The sequence below is a fragment of the Raphanus sativus genome, chromosome 5, assembly GCF_000801105.2.
Source record: "Raphanus sativus cultivar WK10039 chromosome 5, ASM80110v3, whole genome shotgun sequence".
Lineage (NCBI taxonomy): Eukaryota > Viridiplantae > Streptophyta > Magnoliopsida > Brassicales > Brassicaceae > Raphanus > Raphanus sativus.
Window position 1 is genome coordinate 32633453 of NC_079515.1, and position 26985 is coordinate 32660437.

General features: G+C 34.8%; 3 protein-coding genes across 4 annotated transcripts; 2 read left to right on the forward strand and 1 right to left on the reverse strand.

Moving 5' to 3' along the window:
- The first annotated feature begins 4406 nt into the window (after positions 1–4406).
- LOC108862611 (14-3-3-like protein GF14 kappa) lies at positions 4407–6238 on the forward strand. 2 transcript variants are annotated; one of them, XM_018636798.2, is made up of 4 exons: positions 4407–4977; positions 5079–5201; positions 5737–5853; positions 6014–6238. In XM_018636798.2, the coding sequence occupies exons 1-4, from the start codon at positions 4492–4494 to the stop codon at positions 6026–6028; spliced, it is 741 nt and encodes a 246-aa protein (XP_018492300.2). In that variant the 5' UTR covers positions 4407–4491; the 3' UTR covers positions 6029–6238. The 2 variants fall into 2 exon arrangements, with proteins under 2 accessions (XP_018492300.2, XP_018492299.2); XM_018636797.2 differs by having other exon boundaries at positions 4408–4977; positions 6008–6238.
- A 1895-nt stretch (positions 6239–8133) lies between these two features.
- On the forward strand, positions 8134–10605 carry LOC108862609 (cyclin-D4-1). Its single transcript, XM_018636796.2, has 6 exons — positions 8134–8704; positions 8952–9038; positions 9137–9235; positions 9314–9518; positions 9652–9779; positions 10340–10605. The coding sequence occupies exons 1-6, from the start codon at positions 8423–8425 to the stop codon at positions 10484–10486; spliced, it is 948 nt and encodes a 315-aa protein (XP_018492298.1). The 5' UTR covers positions 8134–8422; the 3' UTR covers positions 10487–10605.
- A 4589-nt stretch (positions 10606–15194) lies between these two features.
- On the reverse strand, positions 15195–16470 carry LOC108861269 (zinc-finger homeodomain protein 1). The gene has a single exon (XM_018635102.2). The coding sequence runs from the start codon at positions 16281–16283 to the stop codon at positions 15393–15395; it is 891 nt and encodes a 296-aa protein (XP_018490604.1). The 5' UTR covers positions 16284–16470; the 3' UTR covers positions 15195–15392.
- Positions 16471–26985: the final 10515 nt, after the last annotated feature.

Genomic DNA, 26985 nt, shown 5'->3' on the forward strand with positions numbered 1-26985 from the left:
AAACTATATCTAAACTACATTTGTGTTTCAAAAAAAAACTACATTTAAAAATTATGACAAATATTTCGTATACACCAAAACGTATATAACAAAAGTATGTAAAATTTTAATTTCTAAGAAAACAACTAATTTATATACAAAAAAAAAAATATTATTCTATAAAAATATATTCTAAAAATAGAGAAATCTTTTAAAAGAAACTTTTTGTAAATTAATAACTTTGTAAATTAATAAAATTTAATAATCATAACATTATTAATTTATATATTTTTAATGTATGTGCAATCAATTTTGGTTTACAAACTATTTTCCAAAATGTATTTATAATATATGTTAACAAATTTCCTCTTTATGAGTACGGGTTCAATCACTTTGATTAATTTTTAAAAAGTTAGTTTGTAATGTGTAAAAAATTTAAATGTTTCTTTATTTTAGATACACAAAATATGTAATTATTTATATAAACACTGTACAATATGTAATACAAAATTCATTTATATACCTTTCATCCCGCGCACGGCGCGGGTTATCATCTAGTACGTTTTTAAAAGACATTTTTATTGGCCGTGCTATGGTTAGAGTATTTATCTTCTATCTAACCATAATTTAGTTTGCTCATGATTTTTTTAAAAAAGGACATTGTAACAAGTGCTTTCAAATATACACATAAAATCGTTAAAACAAAATTGTAACAATTGTTTGTACTTTGTAACAAGTGTTTGTACCAGACGGTTTGTTTGGTTTATTTTCAAATCACCTACAATTAAAAACCATTTGGTTAGCCTATATATTGATTAATATTTACCCATATCTATATAAAATCGAGTAATGTATATTTGATGGCAAATATCTAGGTGGTATGATTTCATGGCAAATACATAGCAATTAACAACTAAATTTAAATTTTCTTAACATACTAATCGCCTAAATTTTAGCTTTCACATTTTAAACTGATTACGCATTCATACCTAACTAATCAAAGTCGTCAAAAAAATCTAACTAATCACAAAATTAAACACAAGATTCTTTGAATAAATCCTATCATTCCGTTTTACACTCACCTTGCTCATCAAGTTTGTAATTTATTAATCTATATAACTATATTATTAAAGTTGAATTACACAATTGGATTGTTTGGAAACAAGGATATTAAAATAAATGAGATATGTTTGGAAACATGGATAATAGAATAAATGAGATATGTTTAGAAACATGGATAATAGAGATGTGTACTTTATTTTATTTACATATTTAGTCATTGTATTTTCAATAAATTAATAACAAACGAGAAATGTTTAGAAACATAAATAACATATTTAATACTTCTTTTTATTTAAACATGTAACCGTTGTTTTTACAATAAATTAAATAACCTTAATTCTATATTTCTTTTTATTTACAATTATGTCACTATACTTACAAATTTTTATGGTCAAAATAAAAATACAAACTGAAATATAAATAGTATATTATCTAAAACAATTTTTAAAAACATTATTATTACCTTACTTAGTTTAGTCAAATATAAAAATTTCAAAAGTTCAATTTTCAAAAAAGAAATATCATGAAATTAATAATAATTCATGAAAAACTAAGGGCAAATCTCTAAAATAGCACATTTTAAGTTTTTGTCACAAAAATAGACTCAAAAAATAAAATGACCAAAATAGCACCTTTTTGTTTTGTAAATTTTAATTTTAATTTTTTTATTTTTAAATATTTGAACACATTACTAAAATCTCACCCTTTAACTCTAAACCATAAGTCATAAATTAATTAACCCAATGGTTATAAATGCATATTTACACGTCAATAAAACTTATTTTGGTCATTTTCCTCCTTGTGATGCTATTTTTGTGACAAAAACTTGGTTTTGTGCTATTTTGTATTTTTCTCAAAAACTAATGCAAAAATTAAAATTTTGAAAACATGAATAAAAGTATATCAGTTTTAAAATATACAAAATGGACTAATCTAATTACCTAAAAACATTGTTTTGTCTAAAATAATCATAAAATAAAATTTAAATTTATATACATATTTCAAATCAAAATAATAATTTAAAAGTTGATTTATATCAAAAATTGATTTAAAATATGCATATATTCAAATATTTTCCAATAACCATTTAAAAAAAAATGTTTTCAATATATATAAGAAAAATACAACAAAACGATTAATTTCATATACCAACTTAAATAATAGTTTTTATATTTTACATTAAACTTTAAGAATATAATATATGTAATTATTTATAAGATGGTACATATAAAATACTATTAATTATATGATTATTTATATGATGGACCAATACAATTAATTATATGATGACATATATATGATACATAATACTAACTAGGGCTGGGCGTTCAGATATCAATTCCGGTTCGTTTAAGATTTGTTTGGGTTTCGGGTTTCTGGGGTCAAAGATTTCAGCCCCATTCATATATTTCTAAATTTCAGTTTGAATTATGACTAGGACTGGGTATTCAGGTATCCATTCAGGTTGGTTTCGAATCTATTTGGGTTCTGGGTTTCCGGGGTCAAAGATTTCAGCCCCATTCAGATATTTCTAAATTTTAGTTCAAATTATATTCTGATTTTTTCGGGTTCAGTTCAGGTTTGGATAGCCCATTTAATTTTTTTTTTTTAAATTCATTATATATTTTAATTTCTTAAAATCTATAAATAAAATAATATATTGTATATAAATTTGAATAACATATGTCATAATATCTAAACTTAACATATAAACTGATTTGGTTTAAATTTTGGATCAAAAATCAAAAATTATTTTAAATATTTTTGGTGTTTTGAGTGTACTTCCACTATGTTAGATATTTAGATTTGACTATTTTATATATTTTCAAGTATTTCTCGAGCTCACAGATTATCCATGTACCAAGAACGGAGAATTCAAAGGCGGACCGTTTAACACGCAGTGCCAGACAGCAATCGTCTTTCGTCGTTCACATGGATGCAGAGTTCCCAGATTGGTTCGCAGAGTCTATATGAGTCTGTGTTTGTTGATGACAAAAAAAAATAATATATATATATATATATATTCAAGTATTTAAACCAACCTATAAGTATCATATATATTCTGTATGTTTTTATATACAATAAAACTAAAAATAATTAATATGTATATATTTATAATTTTTTTCGGATACATTTTGATATCTAAATACTTCGGTTCGAATTGGTTATGGTTTCAGTTGTCTAAATAACAAAATTTTGAATAATTTGGACATTTAGTCAATTTTGGTTCGGGTTTGGTATTATCTTTCGGATCGTGATCGGTTCAGTTCTTCAGATTTAAATTTTTTATTCAGCTTTGATATTGAAATGATAAATAAATAGCAATATGTTTTTGAAATATACACCCGCACGGACGTGCGGGTCAAAATCTAGTCTACTTATTATGTTTTCAAGTCTCTTTTTTTTTTGACAACACTTATTGTATTTTCAAGTCTTGTTTATTTCCCCCTTTTTGATTTGCAGTTTACGAGTATTTCTTATTTTGTCAACATTTTTTACGAGTATTTAGGAAAAACAGTTTTCAATATCTAATTTATTAAGTTCAATAGTTTTTTCCAGCTATTAGTTTTGTCTTTTTTTCATTTTTGCAAAAGTTTTAGTTTTGTCTTTTTAAAACAATAATCTAACCAACTTGCTATTATTAAAAGGATGAGTAATCAATTTCTCTAGATTTCGTTCTAATGATGTGGTCGTATTTTATCGATCAACTTCTTTTTCTTTTCCTGCCTAACCGGTGTCTTGCGAGATCTCTCGATTATTCCCATTTTGACTAATGCCAGCACTTCCTCATTTATTGAATCACACAATTAATCAAAAACACAGACGAATACGATTCATTTGATCCGGCATTTAAAATTTAATATGTTGGAAATGAATACTAATTAATTTCATTCACTAGTAATAATATGTAGGAAGCAGTTTAATGTACGAACTAGTAATATAGTTGTTCTCAAAAAACTAATAATAATGTTTAGCAAAAAAGGAAAATGGTATCATGCGAAAGAAGAGTTTAGACAACCTTTTTCTTGTCTTCATATGTCTTTTTCTCCGACCGCGTTAGTTGTGTCCAGGTCACACACGCCGTTAACGCATATGCTTAGCCAGCAAGGTATACCCGTAATGGGCTTCACGAAACCAACCCATTTCAAAGGCCCACATCCTAACGTTTGACCTGGAACAGTGTCAAACCATAGCCAACCTTTCCAAGCGCCTCACATCATCCACGTGAGTATCACGCTCTTGAAAACGCCGTCGTCTCACTTGAGATATTCATCCACGCGCGAGTGGAGAGAACTCCCTTTTTACAGCTCATGATGACTCGGCGTTGAGTTGAGAGCCTCTCTATTTCTCCTTTCTCATTTTCTTATTTTTTCTTCCAGAAATTTCTCTCAATTATCAAAAAAAAAAAAAAAGAGAAGAAGAAGAAAAAAATCGAGATCTCTCTCTCTAATGGCGGCGACGTTGAGCAGAGACCAATACGTGTACATGGCGAAGCTCGCCGAGCAGGCGGAGCGTTACGAGGAGATGGTCCAGTTCATGGAGAACCTCGTGAGCTCCGCCACGCCGGCCGGCGAGCTGACGGTGGAGGAGAGGAACCTCCTCTCCGTGGCGTACAAGAACGTGATCGGATCTCTCCGCGCGGCGTGGAGGATCGTGTCGTCGATCGAGCAGAAGGAGGAGAGCAGGAAGAACGAGGAGCACGTGTCGCTCGTCAAGGACTACAGATCCAAGGTGGAAGGGGAGCTCTCGGCGATCTGCTCGGGGATACTCAAGCTGCTCGACACGCATCTGATCCCTTCGGCTAACGCCAGCGAGTCGAAGGTGTTTTACCTGAAGATGAAGGGGGATTACCATCGGTACATGGCTGAGTTCAAATCTGGAGAGGAGAGGAAGACTGCTGCTGAAGATACCATGATCGCTTACAAGGCTGCTCAGGTTGAAAAAAAAAAGTAGTTTGACTTTTTTTTTTTAACAATTGACTTTGTGGTTGTTATTGTACTGAAAGGTTTTTTTCTATGTTTAATGTATTTTTGAAGGACGTTGCGGTTGCTGATCTAGCGCCTACGCATCCGATCAGGCTGGGTCTGGCTCTCAACTTCTCGGTGTTTTACTACGAGATCCTCAACTCCTCTGAGAAAGCTTGTAGCATGGCCAAACAGGTACTCTTTCTTCCTTCCCTCTCTGAGCTGCATGTTTGTTTCATGTACAAGAATTCGCTGTTAATTTGGTTGTGTAAAAAGTGTTTTTTTTTTTGGTCTGCTTGATTGATTATGATTTAAGTGACTTAGTGGACTACTTTGTCCTTGTGTCCTAGTGTCCCCATCTTTCATTCATTGTGTTGGACTGACCTTAATGTAATTTTTGAAAAGATTACTAGAAGTAGAGAAGTTGTTCAAGCTATTTCTTCTTTCTGAACGGACCCCACTTCCTTCATACCAGAGATTTTAAAAAGTCATCTTCTTTATTACTTTTTTCTTTTACCTACGACTCACATCAACCCTAATTATCCCTTTTGTCGGTAGAATTTCTTAGAATGACAGACTTAGGGTGAGAGAGAGTAGGTATTGCAAGAGGTTTGAATCATTGGTGCATGTTGAATCCGGAACATCATCAAAGAGTTAGTAAGACTTGAGAGGGTATTTGATCATTGCATTTTTAATTTCTGTTTGTTGGGGGACTCGTCTTCACCTGTAGGCTTTTGAGGAAGCCATCGCTGAGCTGGACACGTTGGGAGAGGAGTCATACAAGGACAGTACTCTCATCATGCAGTTGCTAAGGGACAATCTAACCCTCTGGACCTCCGACATGCAGGTTAGTTCTCTCTTATTTTCCACAAATCACCTCATCAGAATTCGTTTTTTCTTTTTAGTGTTGTGACGAAGCGTTGATCAGCGATCATCGATTTGCTCTTATAACACTATTTGGGTTATGACATCAAAACTCAATGATTGACTGCTTCATTCAGGAGCAGATGGATGAGGCCTGAAGATCTCGTGGAAGAACAGACGGTTATGTAATTTCCCCCGCAACCATGGCCGAAAATCTAGTTCAAATTCAATTACCCCCTTTGCTGTAAAACTTGTCGAAAAAATGGTCTGTTTATGACAGTTATGTGCACAGCTTTGGTGTTATATCTGCTTCTCTGTTCCAACTCTGTTTTTTTTCTTCTTCTCTTTTTTTAAAAAAAATTATCATCTTTTACTTCCCCCCACCCTGAAATTTTACATTACTGCAACCAATATTCGCTGTCCCAAACCGTATCTCGAGTCTTGGTATGAAATTATCACTTGGCAGTGTTTACAGTTTGGTTTTCTGTTCAGTAATTTTATTGATTTAAACAATTAAAACCAATCAAAATTATTCGAATTTGTTTAATAAAACTCAGCTTTGGTTTGGTTGGGTTCAAAAGTTCGAAAATCGGTTTCTTTAGCAGCTCTTGCTCAGTCCAACAAGCAGATTTTGGTTGGGTTAGTTTTGGTTTAATTTCTTTGTTACACGTCGAAGCTTTTTCCTTAGTATAGTGTACGAGTTCTTCTCCGACCCCGACCTACTACTATTAGGAAGATGCCGTTTAAAATCTCGGATTCGTACCATCATGCCATGTGATTAGGGTAAGGTTAAGTCAACTTGACCACAGGCGTGCTTAAACACAAAATTGTTTATTCACCATAAAGAAAGTTATACCAAAAGTTCGAATCTCAGAACACGCACGAAGATAAGCTAAACATCAAAGGTGTACATGGACCACTTTGTCTTGGCATTTGCATGCATTAGAGAAGAAAAATCATAAAGAGCGAGTCTTTTTGCTCTAATTCATAATACTTCTTCTTTACTTAAACCTTTGTTTCTTCTTACCAATCTTTTCAGAAAAGATAAAGACTGTAAAAAACACCAACGCTGGTTTAGCTCGCACGTGATTCCAGTTCACCTTGTTACTGCTACCATCAAAAGAAAGAAACACCTTGGTAAAATAATTAGTTTATTTTTATTCTTTTGAAATACTAATGTAGGATCTTTGGAAGCCATCTAGAGCACTAGGTCTGGGTCCGAAAGCTTGACCACTTGGGGACAATTAATTTTATTATTGTATAAAACAAAGACCCTATAGTTAATCTTACGTGTTGGGTAAAATAGTAGACAGCATCTTTGGGTAAAATAAAACCATACTAAAGAAAGACCATATTGTGTTAAAACAAAGGCCATTCAAAGTTAGCATATGACATAGTTCTTAACTTCTTATATATGTATACTGATTCTATTAAAATGTATAATGCAATGATGTAGTAATTTACACTGTGAAAACTGAAATTGTATTCAAATGTATATGCTATGATGTAGATGTAGTAAATTGGTACTATTAAAACAGAAAGTGAGAGTGTAGTCAAAAACATTAGTCAAAGATCAATCAGATCAAATGTTTCAAACATTATGTTGATGGAGTTTGAATAAGTACCATACTTATTTGTGATTTATTGATTTAAATTTACATTTTTATATCATTTTCAATTTGATCGAAGTAAGAAAAAAAAGTATTGACGAATATTTCATTAAAAAAAAAGAGCAAGGCCACAATACAAATTTAATATATTTTGGAAATCTTATAAACTTATGCTTAGAAAATATCATAAGGTATTGAATTGAACAGAAATTCATTAAAAGAAATTATTTTAAATTGGATTTGATATTGTTATAAACTATTAGCCTTTTTATCACAACTATTAGCCAGACAATATTTATTGTTACCAAAATGAAGAACAAAATCATATATCACAATAATATATGAACGTGGTAACCTTTTTCAACATTAGCTATTTTAACATCTATGGGAATATAGAAAAATACAATAAAAAAAATAATTTTTGATCAAGAATAAAAATATATCTATGTGAATACACTAAAATATAAATAAACATTTTGTGACGGATAAAAAAATCCAGCCCAATATTCACTTGATTCATCATCCAAGAGCTAGAATACAACTAATAAAACCAACTAAACGTCTATTTATTACAACAAATTTTAAACACATTCCAATAAATATATCAACGAGGAAAGATTTGTTACCACCATGATAGTCAATTCACTTTCTTTTCTTTTAAAAAATCTATACTCTTTCATCTTCTTCTTCCACATTACCTACTTACCCAAAAAAATCCACATACCTCTTTCATCACTTCCTCAATAAAAAAGCTCCTCCCTTTACATTTTACCCATCAACCAAAAGCAAAAAAAAAAAACAAAAAAAAAAAATATCCTTACACGAAGACATTAAGAAAAATCAAAAACCCAATCTCCAGATGACAATCCTTGTCTTAACAATTTAGATCGGAAAGAAGAACAATTTTTAAAAAAACTTTTTTTTTTGAAACACTCTGTTATAATGGCAGACAATCTAGAACTGAGTCTTTTATGTACAGAGATCACCAACTTTGGTGATGAAGAAGACAACGGCATAATTCTCGACGAAACTCCGATGGTTGTTCCTGAAATCTCGATTTCTCAGATGGGTTTTCCATCGGAGAGCGAAGAGGTTATCAGAGAGATGATGGAGAAGGAGAAGGAGAAGCAGCTTTTGCCAAGTGATGATTACATCACCAGACTCAGAAGTGGAGATTTTGATTTGAATGTCAGAAGAAGAGAAGCTCTTAATTGGATTTTGAAGGTCTGATCTTTTTATTATATATATATATCTCCTCTTCCCTTTTTTGATTAAATTTGGCGTGTTGATTGGCTTTTAAATCATATCCATGAGTTCAAATTCTCTTTGATGGTATGATCTGAGACATAAAAGAGTGTGTTGTTGTGTATATTAGATCAGAACAAAATAGTTCACTTAATCTTGGAGTTTCTAGATCTCTCAAAGCTCAGCTTTTGATGTATCTCTTGTTTTTTTTTATTTATTGCAACAGGCTTGTGAGGAACACCAGTTTGGCCCAATGTGTATTTGCTTATCTATGAATTACTTGGATCGGTTCTTATCAGTTCATGATGTCCCTGTAAGTTTACATTGAAATATTTAGAATGTGTTTAGCCCTTCATCATCTAAAAGTTCTCATTATTGTAGCTTCTTGATTCATGATTTTTTTTCTTGTAGAGTGGCAACGCTTGGGCAGTGCAGTTGTTGGCTGTGGCTTGTTTATCATTGGCAGCCAAAATTGAAGAAACTGAAGTCCCATTGCTAATAGATCTTCAGGTACTACTGATCTCTCAAATTGTGGAGATGTTCTTTTTTTTTTATCAATACACTAATCAATTGCCGATTTGGGAACAGGCTGGACATCCTCAGTTTGTGTTTGAGGCTAAATCAGTTCAAAGAATGGAGCTTTTGGTGTTAAACAGATTGGAATGGAGATTGAGAGCGATAACTCCCTGCTCATACATAAGATATTTCCTGAGGAAGATGAGTAAATGTGATCAAGAACCATCCAACACATTGATATCCAGATCATTACAAGTGATAGCCAGCAAAACCAAAGGTGAAAAAAAGTTGTCTCCTTTTTGTTTTATTTTTTCACTTGATCACTTTTGTGTTTTTGTGCTTTTGCTTTTTTATGATTTTGGGTGAATGTTTCTGGACTAATAATAATGGTGGGTTGTGTGAGTGAGCAGGTATTGACTTTTTGGAGTTTAGACCTTCTGAAGTTGCTGCTGCAGTTGCACTTTCTGTTTCTGGAGAACTGTACACAGTACACTTTGACAACTCTTCCCTCTCTCCTCTTTTCTCACTACTTCAAAAGGTAAAAAAGAAACTCCACCAATAAAAATCTCAAACTCGTAAATCTAAAATATCAAAAATATAAAGCAGCAATTGGGTGTTCAATTTCAAGGAAATGCCATTTGTGGAGAAGATTGAAATCATTAAAGATGACACATTTATATGTGTGTGTGTGCACTAACTGATGCATTGCATACACATGTGTAAACTATATTTAATAAAAAAGTAAGTTAAAGAAGAGCAAAGAGAAACTGGTTTATGGGTCTGAATCCTTTGACTTCCAGAACTAGTGGAGCGTATAGACCAAACACCACTCTAAAGTATATCATTCTATAGCTGTGTGTCTTGTGACTCTTTGTCTCTCTCTCACACATACACTCACTGCACACTCTAGTCATATCTTTTACCAAATCGTGTCCCCACAAATCATGTTGTGGTATGGTTGATTCTGATTTGATCTTTGCTATCTAAATATCAAACTGGTGGCATTTAGATCTTCTTTTTGTTCGAAGAGATAAAAACAATATTTCAAGCTTTTAAACTTTGTTTGGTTCTTTTATTGCTTAAAAACTCTGTTTGCAGGAGAGAGTGAAGAAGATTGGGGAAATGATAGAGAGTGATGGGTCAGGCTTATGTTCACAAACACCCAATGGGGTTTTAGAAGTATCAGCTTGTTGTTTCAGCTCTAAGATTCGTGATTCTTCTTCTTCCCATACACATCTTTCCTAAATCTCTCTGTTTCTTCTTCAAATAAATTTATCATTATTATTATATGTGAGGAGAGGTTGAGAAACGAAATAATCACAGCAAATTTTTAAAATAAAAGAAGAAACATTTTAATTTCTGTATATATATCCCTACATACCAAAAAATAAAAAAGAATGGATGATAATGACATGAATACTTTTTTTGGTATTGATAAAAAATAAAAATGAATACTTTTTTGGTAGGAAACAGGAAGAGAAAACAACAGAGAATGTTTTTTTTCTGTTCCCGCCAAATAAATGTAGCGGGAAAAAAACCGTATCGGTTGCGTTGATTGCTAAGCGTTGACTTTGTGTTGTAAAACACGTTCAAACGGTGTCGCCTAAGTAAATAAGGCGCGCATGGTATTAATGGGCTAAGAATTGGGCCCACTAATTGAAAATGATATCTTTTGTGCTTTCTAACTTGGTCAACAAAAGTCCAAACTCCAAAATATTTACGAACTAAAATGAAATATGTCCGAAAAAAGCTAAAAGAAATACTTTACAAAAATCAAATAAAAATTACAAAATGATTGGTGTCTAGGTCCACTAAACCTCTTGGTTCAGCAACTATGTGTAATGGGCTAATCCTATGTTCACTAAATTAAATAATTCGGGCCTACCAAATGTCGTTTGGCATATCAGCAACGATTTTGAACTATCGTCAAATTAAACCTATGAACATTTTTCCTCCTTTATGTATCAGTTTTTTTTTTAACTTTGAACTCCTTTAGGCTTTATGTATTAGTTTATCGAATATTTTCACCACAGAGGGTAAAAGCTTTATTCTTCATAAAACAATCGGTCCACTTTTTTCTGTAAAGTTTAAACTCTGAAACCAGGTTTTGTTTTCCAACGAGTATGAAAATATAACTATTAGAAATTTAGGAGCCTAATCATGATGATACACATAAGAAAGAACATTAATATATATATATATATAGATAGATAGATATTAAATTTTAAAAGTGAATTACAGTATACTTACTTTATTAATATACTACCAATCGCTAATTTGTATAGTTATAACATAATAAAACGATTAAGATAATAAACCCGGAAACTCATTATTTTAAGTTATTGTTCTATATCCTTCAGTAATAATCATAATTGCCAAAAAAAATAGTTAATCATATTCAAAACTAGTTATTTTGCATGTATACATGTATAATTTTCTTATGAATACTTATTAGTTTATATCTTATTAATTCAAAAACTAACAAAATTATTATTATATATGTTCTTAAAAAGTTTAAATCAAACATCAAATACTTTATTTATGACAAAATTTCATCAAAATATGTATATTTATTATTGCGTTGTGATTTTTAAAACACTCACATATTACTTATTTTTGCTTGATTAATAATTATAAATTGTTTTACTTATTTTTTAACTTTTATAGCAGAAAATTGTTTTTAGATGACTACACAATATAGTTAAGAACTATATTTTGAGTATGTTTCTGTTTTTGAAATATGTTATTTTAGTATATAATTAGTTATTTAATATAACATATAAATATTATCTTGTTAATATAAAATTCATTTTTATTATATATAATTTACATATAAAATTTATTAATGATATCATCGATTCTTCTAATTTTTAACATGAAAACTCGAATGTAAAAAAAAAAAATTTGTAAATAATAATAATATAGATAGATTACCATTAGCTATCTTTTTTTTTTGAACAACTACCATTAACTATCTTATGGTGTATATAGGATTGTTTTTGTAAACCCCTCTTGTGACTACTAATTGTACCTTTTTTTTATCGAAAGACTACTAATTTTACTTGACCACTTAAAATATCATGAAAGTATATGTACGTTGTACGTAATATACGCATTCAGATTTCGTAGTTGTCGCACAGTATATAATATACATACACGCAAAATTTGAAATGAAGAACTATTTGAACAGTGGACTAAGTGAAGACAACAAAACAATACAGAACAAACAAACTTTTATATTTCTTTCATTGGGCTTCGTCATGATGAGTCGTCATAGTCATTCAACTGTCCAGAACAAGATAATTTATTTTGTTTTATTATTTTTCCTGCAAAACTAAAAGTGAACTTCTAAACTTTTTTCAACCTTTGCTTTTTGCCTTTACGCGTAACTAAAGAGAAAATACTTTTCTTTTGTATAAAGTTTGTCTTTAAATAATTACATAAACCGTACAATCATTTGAATCAATTAAGTGACTAATTAACTATATTTTAAAAATATCGCTGATATTTCTTAATCTGATCTTGCACGTGAATCATCATCATCATCATCAGTTTCCCAAATTAGGGCAAATTATTTGAAGATAAGAGTATGGGAATATCATATAATTTAAAGGGAAAAAAACCTAACCCTAGCTGGTCCTATATATTTGATTTTACGCAATCAAATCAAGTTTCTTTTTTCTTCCCTTTTTATTATAATAATATTACTTGTTTTGAAACTTAGCTTGAAAGGCTGGTAATAAAACTCTGCTTGTGGGTCACATTTAGATTCCCTAAATGAAGCATAACGACAGTAACCATTCCACAGTAAAAACACTGTGAGAATGATGATGTTGATTATGGTGATGATGATATAACAAACGCATGTATATATGTATGGTACACAACATATACACATTGATGGGTCGTTGTCCTGGTTTCTGCGTATTGACTGAAAGATTCCATGAAGAAGGACCACAGTTAAAAAAAAGTTATGTTTAAAAACATATGCTTATTTATCTGATCAAAACATCTTACATCAATAATTCAACTTAGCTCACAAGAAAAGCCCAAAATTTTGCACACAAACAAAAAATATCTGCGGTTCACTACTTTCTATGAACATTTATTACATATCCAGACTCCAACGTATGGCACAAACATTTCTCATTACTGCAGCAGCTGAGTAAACATTTTTTCACCTCTCAATAAAATTTGCAATCGTATATGTGCTCGTTAAACAAGTCAAAGCTAACTAATATTGCGTGGTTATTTAACAAGCGTTAATAGCTCGTTATACCCAAACATGTACTGATCAAAATCGATCAAGTACACTAACTAATTAAGCTACACGCGTTTGAAATTTTTTGAAAACAAAACTATGGACCCAATAAAAATAAAAGAGAGAGAGAGGACCACAAAGTCATCTTCATCACTCTTTGGAGTGTGCAGCCTTAGTTTGGACAACAAGAAGGCGTAGAGATTGCCTTATCAAGCAAAAGCATCTCTCTCAAGTCTCTAATTCATTTGTGTGTAGATTTGTCTCTCTTTCTCTTGGAGAGAGAAGATGGAGAGGTTGAGACATGAAAGGCTAAATATGGAAGTGGCCGTGAGATGGGGACTCGAATCTTATCTCCTTCTTCTTTCCTTTTTCATTCATTTTGGTTCCCTCTTTCCTCCCCATAATTCATTGCGTCATCACTCAAAACCCTAGTTTCATTCTTTTGAATTCATTTTTTTTTCTCTCGTTTGTATCATCAAGGTTCTTTTCACAAACCCATTTTGAATAAAACTGTTGGGCTTAACAACTTTCTAGTTTACTATAACTTTATTCACTATGACGTTATTACTACAATTAAATGATTTGTTGAAGAGAGGTTACTAAATATGAATTTAGTGGAAAAAAGCTTTGCTCGATTAAGCCGAAAGTAAAATTACTCAAGTTAACCTATAATATAGTAAGATTAGCTGAATGTAGGAAAAAAAACAAACGAAGAGTGAACTAATCGAATGAAACAAATGTTCTAAACTAAAATGATTATATGTGAATGTCTAACTAGGGATTTGGAAGAAGAACATCATTAGTATGATACATGTATGTGTGCCCATATGTTTTTATCTCTTCTCCTTCGTGCTTCCAAAGAGCCCACATGTCTCCTTCCCCAGTTTTCCAAAGAACATTGCTATATATATACACAGGTATATATGCATATAATGTAAGCAATTAGAAAGACATAAAGAGGACGACGAAGCTTTGGATGCATCGACATGTTTCGATTACTTCTTCTTGTCTTTTTTTTTCATTTTTATTTTTTATCAAGTGAAAGAGTATAATTAATTCCCAGGAATCAGAATACTGTTGCAGCAGCTAGCAGATGTTACTTGACCATTTTCATTTCCAAGGAGGAACAAATAAATGTCTACACTGATTGGTGAATATGGAATCCACGCTATATCTAACCCATTTTACACAATATTTTAGGTAGAAATCTCCATCCCAAGGAAATTCCGACCGATCCACATTCGAGTCCTACACTCATTTGACAATTAAATGAGAAGTACGTACACAAACATATATACAAATAATAAAAATATTATAAGGTGTGTGTGCAAAAGAGAAAATGATCAAGAAAATATCCTAGTTCTTAAACACTAAGAACTTAAGAAACAACATCATCACTTAATCATATTTTTAAAATGTGTGTGTTTAAGCTAAGTAATGGTCTTAGCACAAATAATAACACTCCCCCTCAAACACCAAGGACTTAAAAACAATTAGAACAAACGTCCCAATTATGCTAAGGAAATACACAAAAAAACATTAATCATATGCTAACAAATACATATTTATATAATGCATACATTAATCATGTAATATTCATAGAGAAAGACGTGATAGATCTACAACACTGACACATGTGATGTTAATTACTAAAATCCTCACTGGTTACTAATTATAGCTAAGACAACTCAATAATTTGCTCAGAGAGACTTTAGAAGTTGATAATGAGAAACAAAATTAAACAGAAAGAGCGTCATCAACAACAACATGATCACCAAGAAACGAAAATGAGTACATAAAATAAACAATAAAAGCCCTCAGAAAATTCCTCAAAGTGATTTGATTAGCTAAATTAAAAACCCTAACAGTGGATCAAGAAAATCAAGATTCTTATGGTTGGTCTTGTTCATGATGAAAGGAAGAAGGCTGTGGAGGAGGAGGAGGAGGATGGAGAGTTTGATTCTGATGCTGGTGAAGTGGCGGGGAGGACGACGACTTACCAAGAGTGTGTTTGTTGTTATGCAACCAAACCTTAAGAACTTGTCTCGGAACACCAGTCTCTTGACAAAATCTCTGGATCACTTCATCATCTTGTCTCTGAATTCTCCAGCCAATGGTCTCAGCTAAAGCTAACATCCTCTCCTTCTGCTCCGGCGTGAACTTAGTCCTAAACCTCTTCCTAATCCCACTTCCTCCTCCTCCTCCTCCTGCCTCCGCAGAAGAAGTCTCCATACGATCTTCTGATCTCTCTCTTTGTGGTGGAGGAGGAAGAGCTAGCTGAAGAGGAGGAGCCTGTGACGGCGGTGGTCGATAACTCACCGGAGCTGGAAGACGGTAGAATCCCGGCGGAGGAAGAGGCTGATGCGGTGGCGCGTGGTGGTGGTGGAAGTATGATAATTCCTTGCGGTGGAAGTTACGGTGACAGCCACAGGCGGCGCATTTTAGGGCGTCGATGGTGCCTTCGATTCCAGCTGGCATAAACTCACCACAACCATCCACCGCGTGTCCTCCTATGTTCACCGCTTGGTTCTTGAGACACTCACGGAACCTAAACCTGCTTCCTCCTCCTGAAGAACCACCGTGGACCACCATGAACCCTCCACCGCCTGTTGAGGTTGTTCCAGCCGTGTCGGGACTTACGGTTGTTGTCTTGAGGACGCGAGAAGGTGGATGAAGAGGTGGAGAGTCGTAAACGGCGTCGTCTTCTTCTTCTTCTTCTTCCTCGTGGAGATTCATTTCTTCTTCTTCTTCGTTGTTGTTGTTGTTGTCTGCAAAGTCCATTGGTGAGATAGGTGAAAACTACGTCGTTTTTTTTGTTGAGAGAGAGAGAGAGAGAGGAAGTTTCAAGAAGGAGAAGAAATACTAAAAGAGAGTGTGGACATCAAAGGTTTTATCTTCTCTCTTTTATCTCATCTCTTTGGAATTGAGAGATTTGAGAAAGTGTTTATTTTATGTTTTTGCTATATTACATTCTTTGTTATTGGAAATCGGAATCTTATAAATCTGTCCTCAACCACACTTTGTAACGCTCTCTTTTATCTTTTACAATTGTTTTTTTTTTTAACTTTAATATAGCTGAGAAACCATTTACCCTGTTTTTTTGTCAACTAAGCAGTAGAAGTGTAGAACCAATGTACTTATCACTATTTTATTACTTTTATCTCAATTAATTTGGTCGGACCGCTCTAAGAGACACAAATTTTAATCTTAGTTTGCATTAGTTGTTTCCTTTTTAAAATAAAAATACACATACGAACTTAATCAATATACTACGATTTATTATATATATATAGATGGGTTAAAAGTTAAAACATTGTAATTTTGTGAGATTTTGATTGAAGAGTCAAAACTGGAAAATATGAATTTAGTGACTTATGGTTTGTGTTTTCTGGTTTACCTCTATGTATTGGCTTAATTGTTTTTTGTTCTTGTGTTTTAACTTTTTTATAAGAAACTAACGACACAAAATACAAATAGTTTAGCGATTGATTTTTAAAATAAAGCGAAGGGATAGTATTAGAGATAACTTTTTGGGAAACTAAAAAAGGGAATAAAATATAAACACACGCGATAATTATATTTTTGTCCATATGCCAATAGTATATAGTATGCATTAATATTTCTGCGATAAAGTGATGGGCAGTCTAATCACATCAAAATCAGTAATGCCCTTAATAATTTCAAGGTCAGAATTTTTGTTGACAACTTTTCAGAATTATTTACTGAATAGTTCATTATAAATAAAATATACGTATATTTTAGTTTATTATTGGGTCACCAAATAAAGTGCCATTAAGTACGTGTAAAGATGGAGAAAAAGACAGAGTCCGAAGAGAAAAATGGGAGGTTAGATCTGGTTAAGGTCGGCGTGTGTGGGCTCACACAGCCACGTCGGTCTTTGTCCTTTCATTAGCTTGAATTAGTAGTTGTTTTCATGGGGTTTTGTTTGAGATTTCATTTGAGTAGTTGAGTGGTTGCGGTGGAAGAGGTTTACCGGTGAGTTCTCCGGTCAAAGCTATCAGATCTGTTTTATTGTGATGAAGAAGACGGTGGATCTACGGAGTAGTTTTCCTAAAATCGTCTTTTTCTCTGATTTTTTTGTCTTAGCTTCCGTTCAAATCTCGTCTTCCGGTGACCTAATCCTTCAACTCACTTCAGTGTTTTGGGATCTCTTCGGTCTTCATTCTTCACTCGTCTAAGTCAGTTGGGTTGTTGGCTTCGGAGTAGCTGAATCTGAGACGTCCTTGGCTGGGTTTTAGTGTTTGTCCTCTCTTATCTTTGTTCGGTAACGGTGTAAGCGATGTGTGATGGTGGCGTGGTGGTGTGTGGTGAGAAGGACATGTGTAACATCTCTGAGAAATTTCAGGTTGCTTGTCCCATTCTTGAAAGGAGTCTTTCTCGCGGCCTTTGAATAAGAGTGTCTTCCGATTTGTCTTCTACTCTGTTGGTGGCCTCTGTTTGTTGAAATAAAGAGGTTGAGAGGTGTCGACGTTCCGATGAAGGTTCGCTTGAGGAAGGGGCGTGGTCCCGGGTGTTGTTCTTCTCTGTTATTGTGAAGTTTTTCTCATGGTTCTAGCTCGTTACCGTGAACTAGAGGTTCAGGTAAGTTTAGTCTTGTTTCGTTGTTTCGGCTACTGCATCGCTTCCTCTCTCTTGTGTGGTTTCGCTTGTGTGGTTTCTGCAAGAGTTCCGGCTGTTTCTAAGCTTAGATGGACTGGTATTGATTTTTCTTGTCAAGGTGTGTTTAAGGATTCGGTTGGAAAAGTGTAGAGACCTCTAGTAATTCTGTAGTTTTTTGTAAATGTCACCCTTTGTTTGGGTTCGTGTCTTCCTGTTATGGACTATGTTTCCAGGGATTGTAAGATTTGTCCGCTGGTTTTATGATTTTAATCTTGTATGTTGTTGCCCTTGTGGCAACGAATGAAATGAATCAACTTTGACGGGAAAAAAAAGTACGTGTAAAGATAATTTGCGAAAGTTGAAAGATGAAACGTATGAGGTGATCATTTCCCAGCATTCAGTCATCTGATAAATTAACACGTGCTGAAGTTAAATCTACGGCACCAGATTTTCGTTTTAAAATTTATAATTTTTATATCATCAACAGTTTTAGAGCACCATTAACGCAGTAGTTAGTGGTGGTGCTTAGTATTTTTTTAATTAGAAAAAGCAGGAAAGAGAAAGAGAAGAAGAAGAAACCAGAAAGAAAAACGCTTGTTCAAGCGGCGTTGTTTCAGCTTTTTGCGGGCCCCACCGACGTGTGGTGGCCTGCGATTGGTTCCCTTTCTATTTTTTTTTTTTTTTTTTAATTCAAACAAAACAAAATTAAAAAAAAAAAAAAAATTAAGCAACCCAAGAGGGTGGCTGGGTTGATGATGCTCTTAAATGACAGTGTCTTCGTAAATTCAGGCGAGTGTAATTTGTCTCGTCAACACGAAATTGCATGATGAATATATTACACAATGTATTTGTAATAACCATGAAAATATGGTGGACGTGATATAATAAATTCTTTTACTCCAAACGTTGGTATTTTTTGTTTTGTTTTCTTCGAAGGGAGTACAATGTGGCATTACTTCGTATCTACTATCTACAGATGCATAATAGACAACATCATATTGCAAGAATATAAGAACGCGAGAATGAAAGCAACATTAGCAGTCATTAGTATTCAAATATTAGATCCAATCTCGTTGAAGAAAGAACATGATCTTGCAAAAATAAATCATTCGAAAACTGAAAAACCAGAAAACAAATGTGTTGGGGTGTTTTACCAAAAAAAGTGTTGGGGTGCAAACTAAACATTTTAGAAATAATATAGCTGACTGTTCCTATCAGAATAACAGTGTGTAAAAATTAGACAACAGTTGTGTCGCATTATATAATAAATGCGAATGTTTTGTAGGGCCTCGGATTACGGAAAGTAAAGTCTGTAAAGATTAAGAGTGAATAAAACAACTCATTTGATATGAAACGAAGGTAAAAGTAAAGTAAAATTTTTATGTTAACTCACAGAAAATATAAATTAAAAACGGACTCTGAAGAAGAAATCAGACATGAGCAAATGGATACTGAAAGACGTTTGAGATGACATGCACTTGTCAGCTGCCGGGAAACCGCTTTCCTACGTGGAGACACGCAGAGTATTGGTCTCACGTTCATTATTCATATAAACGAAATAATTTTCACATTTTTTTTTTTGTAAAACATCATTTTCACATTTCAAATTTTACTTACTGCGCACATATATATTTGATCATTTGATGTATATGGTAATCACAACTAATATCATATAAAATTATAAATCATGAAAAAGTGTTCATGGTGAAAAAACTAATTGTACTTTTGTTTCGAATTTTTTTTTGTGAGCAAACAAATATTTTTATTTGCATTGAGAATATATGGAAAACAAAAGAAAAAATATGACTAAACGAAACAACTGATTGAAGATGTAAACAGTTAAAGCAAAGGAGGTTGCCAGAAAAAAAACAAAGCTTTGCAAGCGTGAGAATCCAGCTTTATGTTGGTTTATAATGCTTAATTGTCACGACCCATGTTTCGAAATCTATTATATATCTTGCCTATGTGTAATCATAGGATTTGTAATTCGATATGTTAAATCAATTATATATCATAATAAAGTATAAAATATGAATTTTGACTCTTTTAAAAGAATAAGAGACTAAAAAGCAACCGACAAGGCTAGGTTAATAGGGCTTGAGGGTAGATTGAAAAAGAAGTAAGACTTTGGTAACAAGTGGAACTTATAGATTATGATGAGAATCCATTTGACCATTAATACTTGCATCAAAAGGACAATAATTTAACTCCTCTTCTTTAGTGCATCACCATTCTTTTTTCACCCATCATTTTTCAAATAAAAAAGTAGGAAATCTATATAAAGTGGCATCTCTCCTGTTTAATAGAACTCGAGTGTCTGCAAATACATATATAAGCTCATAAGATATAAATTTTTTGTAAAAACAAGAAGAGACATATATCTTAATTTTACTTATGCGGTTTTGATAATCCAACGAGCAATTAAGGATTACTAATTTGAGTTTTCTTATCAACCGAGTTTCCATATAGTGTGCCCACTTGTGTGACGGATCACCACTGGCTCTACAAATTAATGATCCCGCGAGAACTTCACTTTATGTTTTCAGAATTACAGTCTCTACATGCATGCTCAGTTAAGATTTCAAATATTATAGACAAGTGTCTCCAAAGTCATATTTGGTCATTCGATAAAAACAGCGAAAACCATTCAAGATGTTGTAGCAGAGAAGCTCTAACGAGGATTTGAAACTATGTTAACATAAAGAGAAGCTCTAGTTAGCTTCTATTTTACCCATTACTCTCTCTCTTTTTTTTGCTAACTACCCATAACTCTCTCTCTCTCTCTCGATATTGGCGATATCAAAGCTTAATAAAAAAAAACTTTCCATTTGATCAGCAGATCAGTGCATTTAATCGAGTCAAGGACATGCAGTCCTGTACCTGTACGTTGTTCCGGGTAACCTATGAAGTGGAGTGACAGACAACGAACTGGAGATGAGAATGCACTGTAAGACAAGCCCACTATGCCAAGGCCCTAGAAGAGCCCAAGACTCATTTCCCTCGTCGTCTTCCTGTTTTGTCTGGTTGTAGAGATGAAGAGAGGAGTACGGAGAACCGTTACGCTCCATTGCTGTCACTCTGTGCTGGCTAAAGACCATTTTCACTTTATGAGCTGTAGATTCAAATGTATCTAGATCCTTCGCTAAGTCTCTATATATTATCTTGTAATCTCCCTCATTTGATGTATTCAGAAAAGTATTATTCAGTCATCTTTGAGTCCTCTGTTTACACTATCATGGTATCAGAGCCTGGTTTTAACCTTAACAGGTGCTTTCAATGGCGGATCCTCAGAATCCCTATCCGTTCCCGAGCAAGGTTCATGTCGTGAGCTCTGTTACTCTAAAGCTCACTGACAACAACTACTTGCTCTGGAAAACCCAGTTCGAGTCACTCCTCTCCAGTCAAAAGCTTCTCGGTTTCGTCAATGGTGGTGTCACTCCTCCTCCGGCAACTCACACGGTTGTTCGTGATGCTCAAGACGTTGTTGAAGCCAATCCTCTGTTTGAAGCGTGGTTTTGTACAGACCAGTTAGTGCATTCGTGGCTGTTTGGTACTCTGTCTGAAGAAGTTCTCGGTTCGGTACACACACTTGCGACTTCTCGTGATGTCTGGGTCTCTCTTGCCGACAACTTCAACAAAAGCTCTCTCTCCAGAGAGTTTTCTCTGCGTCGAACACTGCAGTTGCTCACAAAGAAAGACAAGACACTAGCTGTATACTGTCGGGACTTCAAATCCATCTGTGACTCGCTTAGTGCTATTGGGAAACCCATAGAGGAATCCATGAAAATCTTTGGGTTTCTCAATGGTCTAGGTAGAGAATATGACCCTATTACCACAGTGATTCAGAGTTCGTTGACAAAGTTCCCAGCCCCAACGTTTAATGATGTGGTCTCTGAAGTGCAGAGCTTTGATGCGAAGCTCCAATCCTATGAAGAAGCCTCCTCAGTGAACCCTCATGTCGCTTTCAACACTCAGACTACAGAACAGAGAGCTCAACCCCCTCCCTACAATCAGAACTACCGTGGTCGAGGTCGTTCCAACTTTTACAGAGGTCGTGGGGGCTACACAAGTAGAGGACGTGGTTTTTCTCAGCATCAAACTCCTCCCAACAACAACCAAGGTGAGCGTCCTGTGTGTCAGATTTGTGGGAGAGTTGGTCATACGGCTATCAAGTGCTACAACCGGTTTGATAATAACTATCAACCCCCTCAAGCCTTCTCGTCTCAGCGTGTATCTGATGGTAGTGAATGGTATCCTGACTCTGGCGCCACTGCTCACGTCACTGCTTCAACTGCTAACCTCCAAGGAGTTCACCCCTACGAAGGCAATGATGCAGTTATGGTAGGTGATGGTGCTTATATGCCTATCACTCATGTCGGCTCAGCCACCATTTCCTCTGCTACAGGTACTGTAACTTTAAATGAGGTGTTAGTGTGTCCAACAATACAAAAGTCTCTACTGTCAGTATCTAAGATTTGTGAAGATTATCAGTGTGGTGTTTTCTTTGATGCTAAAAACGTTTATCTGATTGATCTCCAAAAGGGGAAAGTGGTGACAAAGGGCCCAAGAAGTAAAGGACTTTATATGTTGAAGAGCTCAGAGTTTGCAGTGTACTTCTCAGATCGTCAAAATGCAGCCTCTGAAGACAAGTGGCATCTTCGTCTTGGTCACGCTAACTCTCGAGTGCTTCAACAACTACAATCCAGCAAGGTGATTCAAGTTAATAAGAGCAAAACTGCCTCCATTTGTCAGCCTTGCCAGATGGGGAAGAGTTCCAAGTTACAGTTTTTTAGATCAGATTCTCATGTGTCTTTACCCCTTCAGAGGATTCATTGTGACCTATGGGGGCCCTCTCCTGTTAGTTCCAGTCAGGGTTTCCGTTTTTATGCAGTGTTTATCGATGATTGTACACGTTACTCGTGGTTCTATCCACTTCATAATAAAGCTGAGTTATTTGAAGTGTTCACTGCATTTGTCAAACTTGTTGAGAATCAGTTCAGTACTACAATCAAAGAATTTCAATCTGATGGTGGTGGAGAGTTTGTTAATCATAAGATGCAGAGGTTCATGATAGGAAAAGGGATACTACACAAGATTTCTTGTCCTCACACGCCTGAGCAGAATGGTTTGGCAGAGAGGAAGCATCGTCACTGTGTGGAACTAGCTCTCTCGATGATGTTCCATAGTCATCTCCCACTGCATCTCTGGGTTGAAGCCTTCTCTACTGCCAACTATATCATCAATTTGCTGCCTTCCTCTGCTCTTGGGAATCAAAGTCCGTTTGAAAAGCTATTCAAGAAGTCACCAAACTATGATGTACTAAGAGTGTTCGGTTCGGCGTGCTATCCATGTCTTCGGCCTCACCAAGCTCATAAACTAGAGCCTAAGTCCCTAGAATGCATCTTTGTAGGCTACAGCAACCAACACAAAGGATATAGGTGCCTCTACCCACCCACTGGAAGAGTTTACATTTCGAGGCATGTAATCTTTGATGAAGCAGTTCTACCTTTCAAAGCGAGTTATAAACATCTTGTGCCTCGCTACGAAACTTCTCTGCTCAAAGCTTGGCAGGCTGCAACATCCTCTAAAGTCCCACCTTCTGAACCTGAACAGATCTCGAGATTTCTGACTATCCCTCCACTACAACAACCTGTGGAAATAGCTCCAGCTGCTCAGCCGGTTCCAGCTGCAGCAGAAGTGGTCCCTCCCCCTCTCAATGTGCAAGCTGCTCCTGTTCCTCCAATTGCTAATCCTCAGGCACCAAATTTTCACTCTATGCAGACTAGAAGCAAAGCTGGAGTGAGTAAACCCAACAAGCGCTATGCTCTCTTGGCTACTAGACGTTCAACAGGCTTACCAAAGAATATTGCAGAGGCTATGAAGCATCCTGGTTGGAACAAAGCTGTCACCACTGAGATTGAAAATATCCACATGCTTGATACTTGGTCCTTGGTTCCACCAACAGAAGACATGAACATTTCACTAGTCGTTGGGTTTACTCTGAGAAGTTGAATCCTGATGGAACGGTTAAAAAGCTGAGAGCTCGTCTTGTGGGCAAAGGTTATGAACAAGAAGAAGGTTATGACTATCTGGAAACATTCAATCCAGTCGTCCGCACAGCAACGATAAGACTAATGCTTCAGACGGCTGTTTCTAAGAAGTGGTCAATCCGACAGCTGGATGTTACTAGTGCTTTCCTTCATGGGGATCTCAAAGAACCGGTTTACATGTATCAACCGGAAGGGTTTATCGATGCTGACCGTCCTCAGTATGTCTGTAAGCTCAAGAAGGCGTTATATGGTCTCAAACAAGCTCCACGGGCTTGGTTTGATACATTCAGTACCTTTATGATTGAGTATGGTTTTGAATGTAGCAAGTCGGATCCTTCTCTGTTTACATATCATCAAGGAGAACACTCTATGGAGTTGCTCCTGTACGTAGACGATATGCTTCTAACAGGAAGTGATGACAGTCTTATCCAACAGCTGACTGATGCACTATCTGTGCAATTCTCCATGAAGGATATGGGACTTCCTACTTACTTCCTTGGTATTGAGATGGTCACTCACAAGGATGGGATCTTTCTCCATCAGAGAGCTTATACTGAAGATATTCTGCATCAAGCGTCTATGAGTGACTGTAATCCGATGCCTACTCCGCTTCCTCAAAGAGTTGAACACTTGGATAGCAGTCCCTTTCCTGAGCCTACATACTATAGAAGCTTGGCTGGCAAGTTACAATACCTGACTATTACTCGCCCTGATATCCAGTTTGCGGTGAACTTCATCTGTCAAAAGATGCATGAGCCCACTGAATCTGACTTTGCTCTTCTCAAGCGGGTTTTGCGATATCTCAGAGGAACCAGTGATCTTGGACTGCACATCAAGGCTGATACAACTATGTCTCTGTTAGCCTATTGTGATAGTGATTGGGCAGGATGTCAAGCCACTAGGAGATCCACTACAGGCTTCTGCACGTATCTTGGTTCAAATCTCCTATCCTGGTCAGCTAAGAGACAAGAGACTGTCTCGAGATCTTCCACTGAAGCCGAATATAGAGCCCTTGCCACCACTGCTCAGGAAATTACTTGGCTATCTCAGTTACTGCGGGACTTTCGTATTTCTCAGCCTCATGCTACTCCTCTGCTGTGTGATAACCTCTCCGCTGTTTACCTCACGACAAACCCGGCTCTTCACAAGCGATCTAAACACTTTGACTTGGATTATCACTACATCAGGGAGCAAGTGGCGTTGGGCTTGATCGAAACCAAACATATTCCAGCTGCTCTTCAAGTAGCAGACATCTTTACAAAACCGTTAACTCGCAAGGCGTTTGTTGATTTAAGAGGCAAACTTGGAGTGGCTGGACCACCCACCTCAAGTTTGAGGGGGGATGTAAGACAAGCCCACTATGCCAAGGCCCTAGAAGAGCCCAAGACTCATTTCCCTCGTCGTCTTCCTGTTTTGTCTGGTTGTAGAGATGAAGAGAGGAGTACGGAGAACCGTTACGCTCTATTGCTGTCACTCTGTGCTGGCTAAAGACCACTTTCACTTTATGAGCTGTAGATTCAAATGTATCTAGATCCTTCGCTAAGTCTCTATATATTATCTTGTAATCTCCCTTATTTGATGTATTCAGAAAAGTATTATTCAGTCATCTTTGAGTCCTCTGTTTACATTATCATGCACTACGCAGCTTTGGGTTGTCGAAACATCAACCAGATAATTTTTGCTCACGATATTTATCACCAAGCTTAAGTACCTCTTCCTGCACTCCAGGAATGGCCGCAGATGGAAGCCCACAGCATGAACTGATAGCAAAATAAAATGGATCAAGAGCACAGCTCCACATACTCGAAAAAATCGCATCAAGAATCCGTGGTTTATGATCCTGATGATATATACACATATGATCAGTACGGGAAAGCATACAAGAAAACCCCAGGAAACAGAACTAAAAAGATCATCAAAAGGTTCATTCGTTATCATGTTTCCTCAATATCCAAGCAAATAAGCTTGTTTTTTAGTTCAAAAATAAAAGTAAAAATAATCCAAGCATTCTTCAAAATTCATGTGTTCTCTGAAACCAAGTACAAACACACAACTAAATCTAGTTATTTGCACACGCAGATTTATATACTAATCTCTCTGTTTTCCATGAGCTATATGCTATTTTCCATGCAAGATGACTTCTAACCAGGCCGGTGAAAAGCCATTTCTCACATGGGCTACCTTCCTCTTATCTGGGCTATTGCTGGTCCAACTTTTTATCGGTTACTATATACCTTAATAAAGTCGGAAATCTTAAATACGAAATAATTTAAACAAATTAAAGGATATTTACTCTGTCAGTATTAGATAGTTCAAGATTTCCGTTTGAAAAGGTGTTCTTGTAAGATGGGAGGGATTTGCAATGATTTAGGGCATGACTAATTTTCTCGCTACCATCCGCAAATACAATTTTTGTTATTGATAGTGGTTAACAGCGTTTCGAAACAATCATATAAATCGTTATAAATCGCTCTCAACTTTTTAAAATCAAAAACTAGTTCTAGTTAGCATTTGCGGTTGTGGGTGGATAAATAAATATAAAATTATTTTTAAATATGTGAAATTTTTAAATTGAAATATTATAAATAAAAATATATACATATTTATATATTACTATAAATTTACAAACAGTATCATAATTTGTTTTATAAAAACTTTAAACTAACTATTCATTATAATTTTTAAAACTTAATATACATACATATATAAAGATATACACATATATAAAACAAAACAAAATATTGTTTTATTTTCTTAAATATAAATCCTCAAAACAAGTTTTATTAAAATTATTAACTTTCAACTAATTTAAA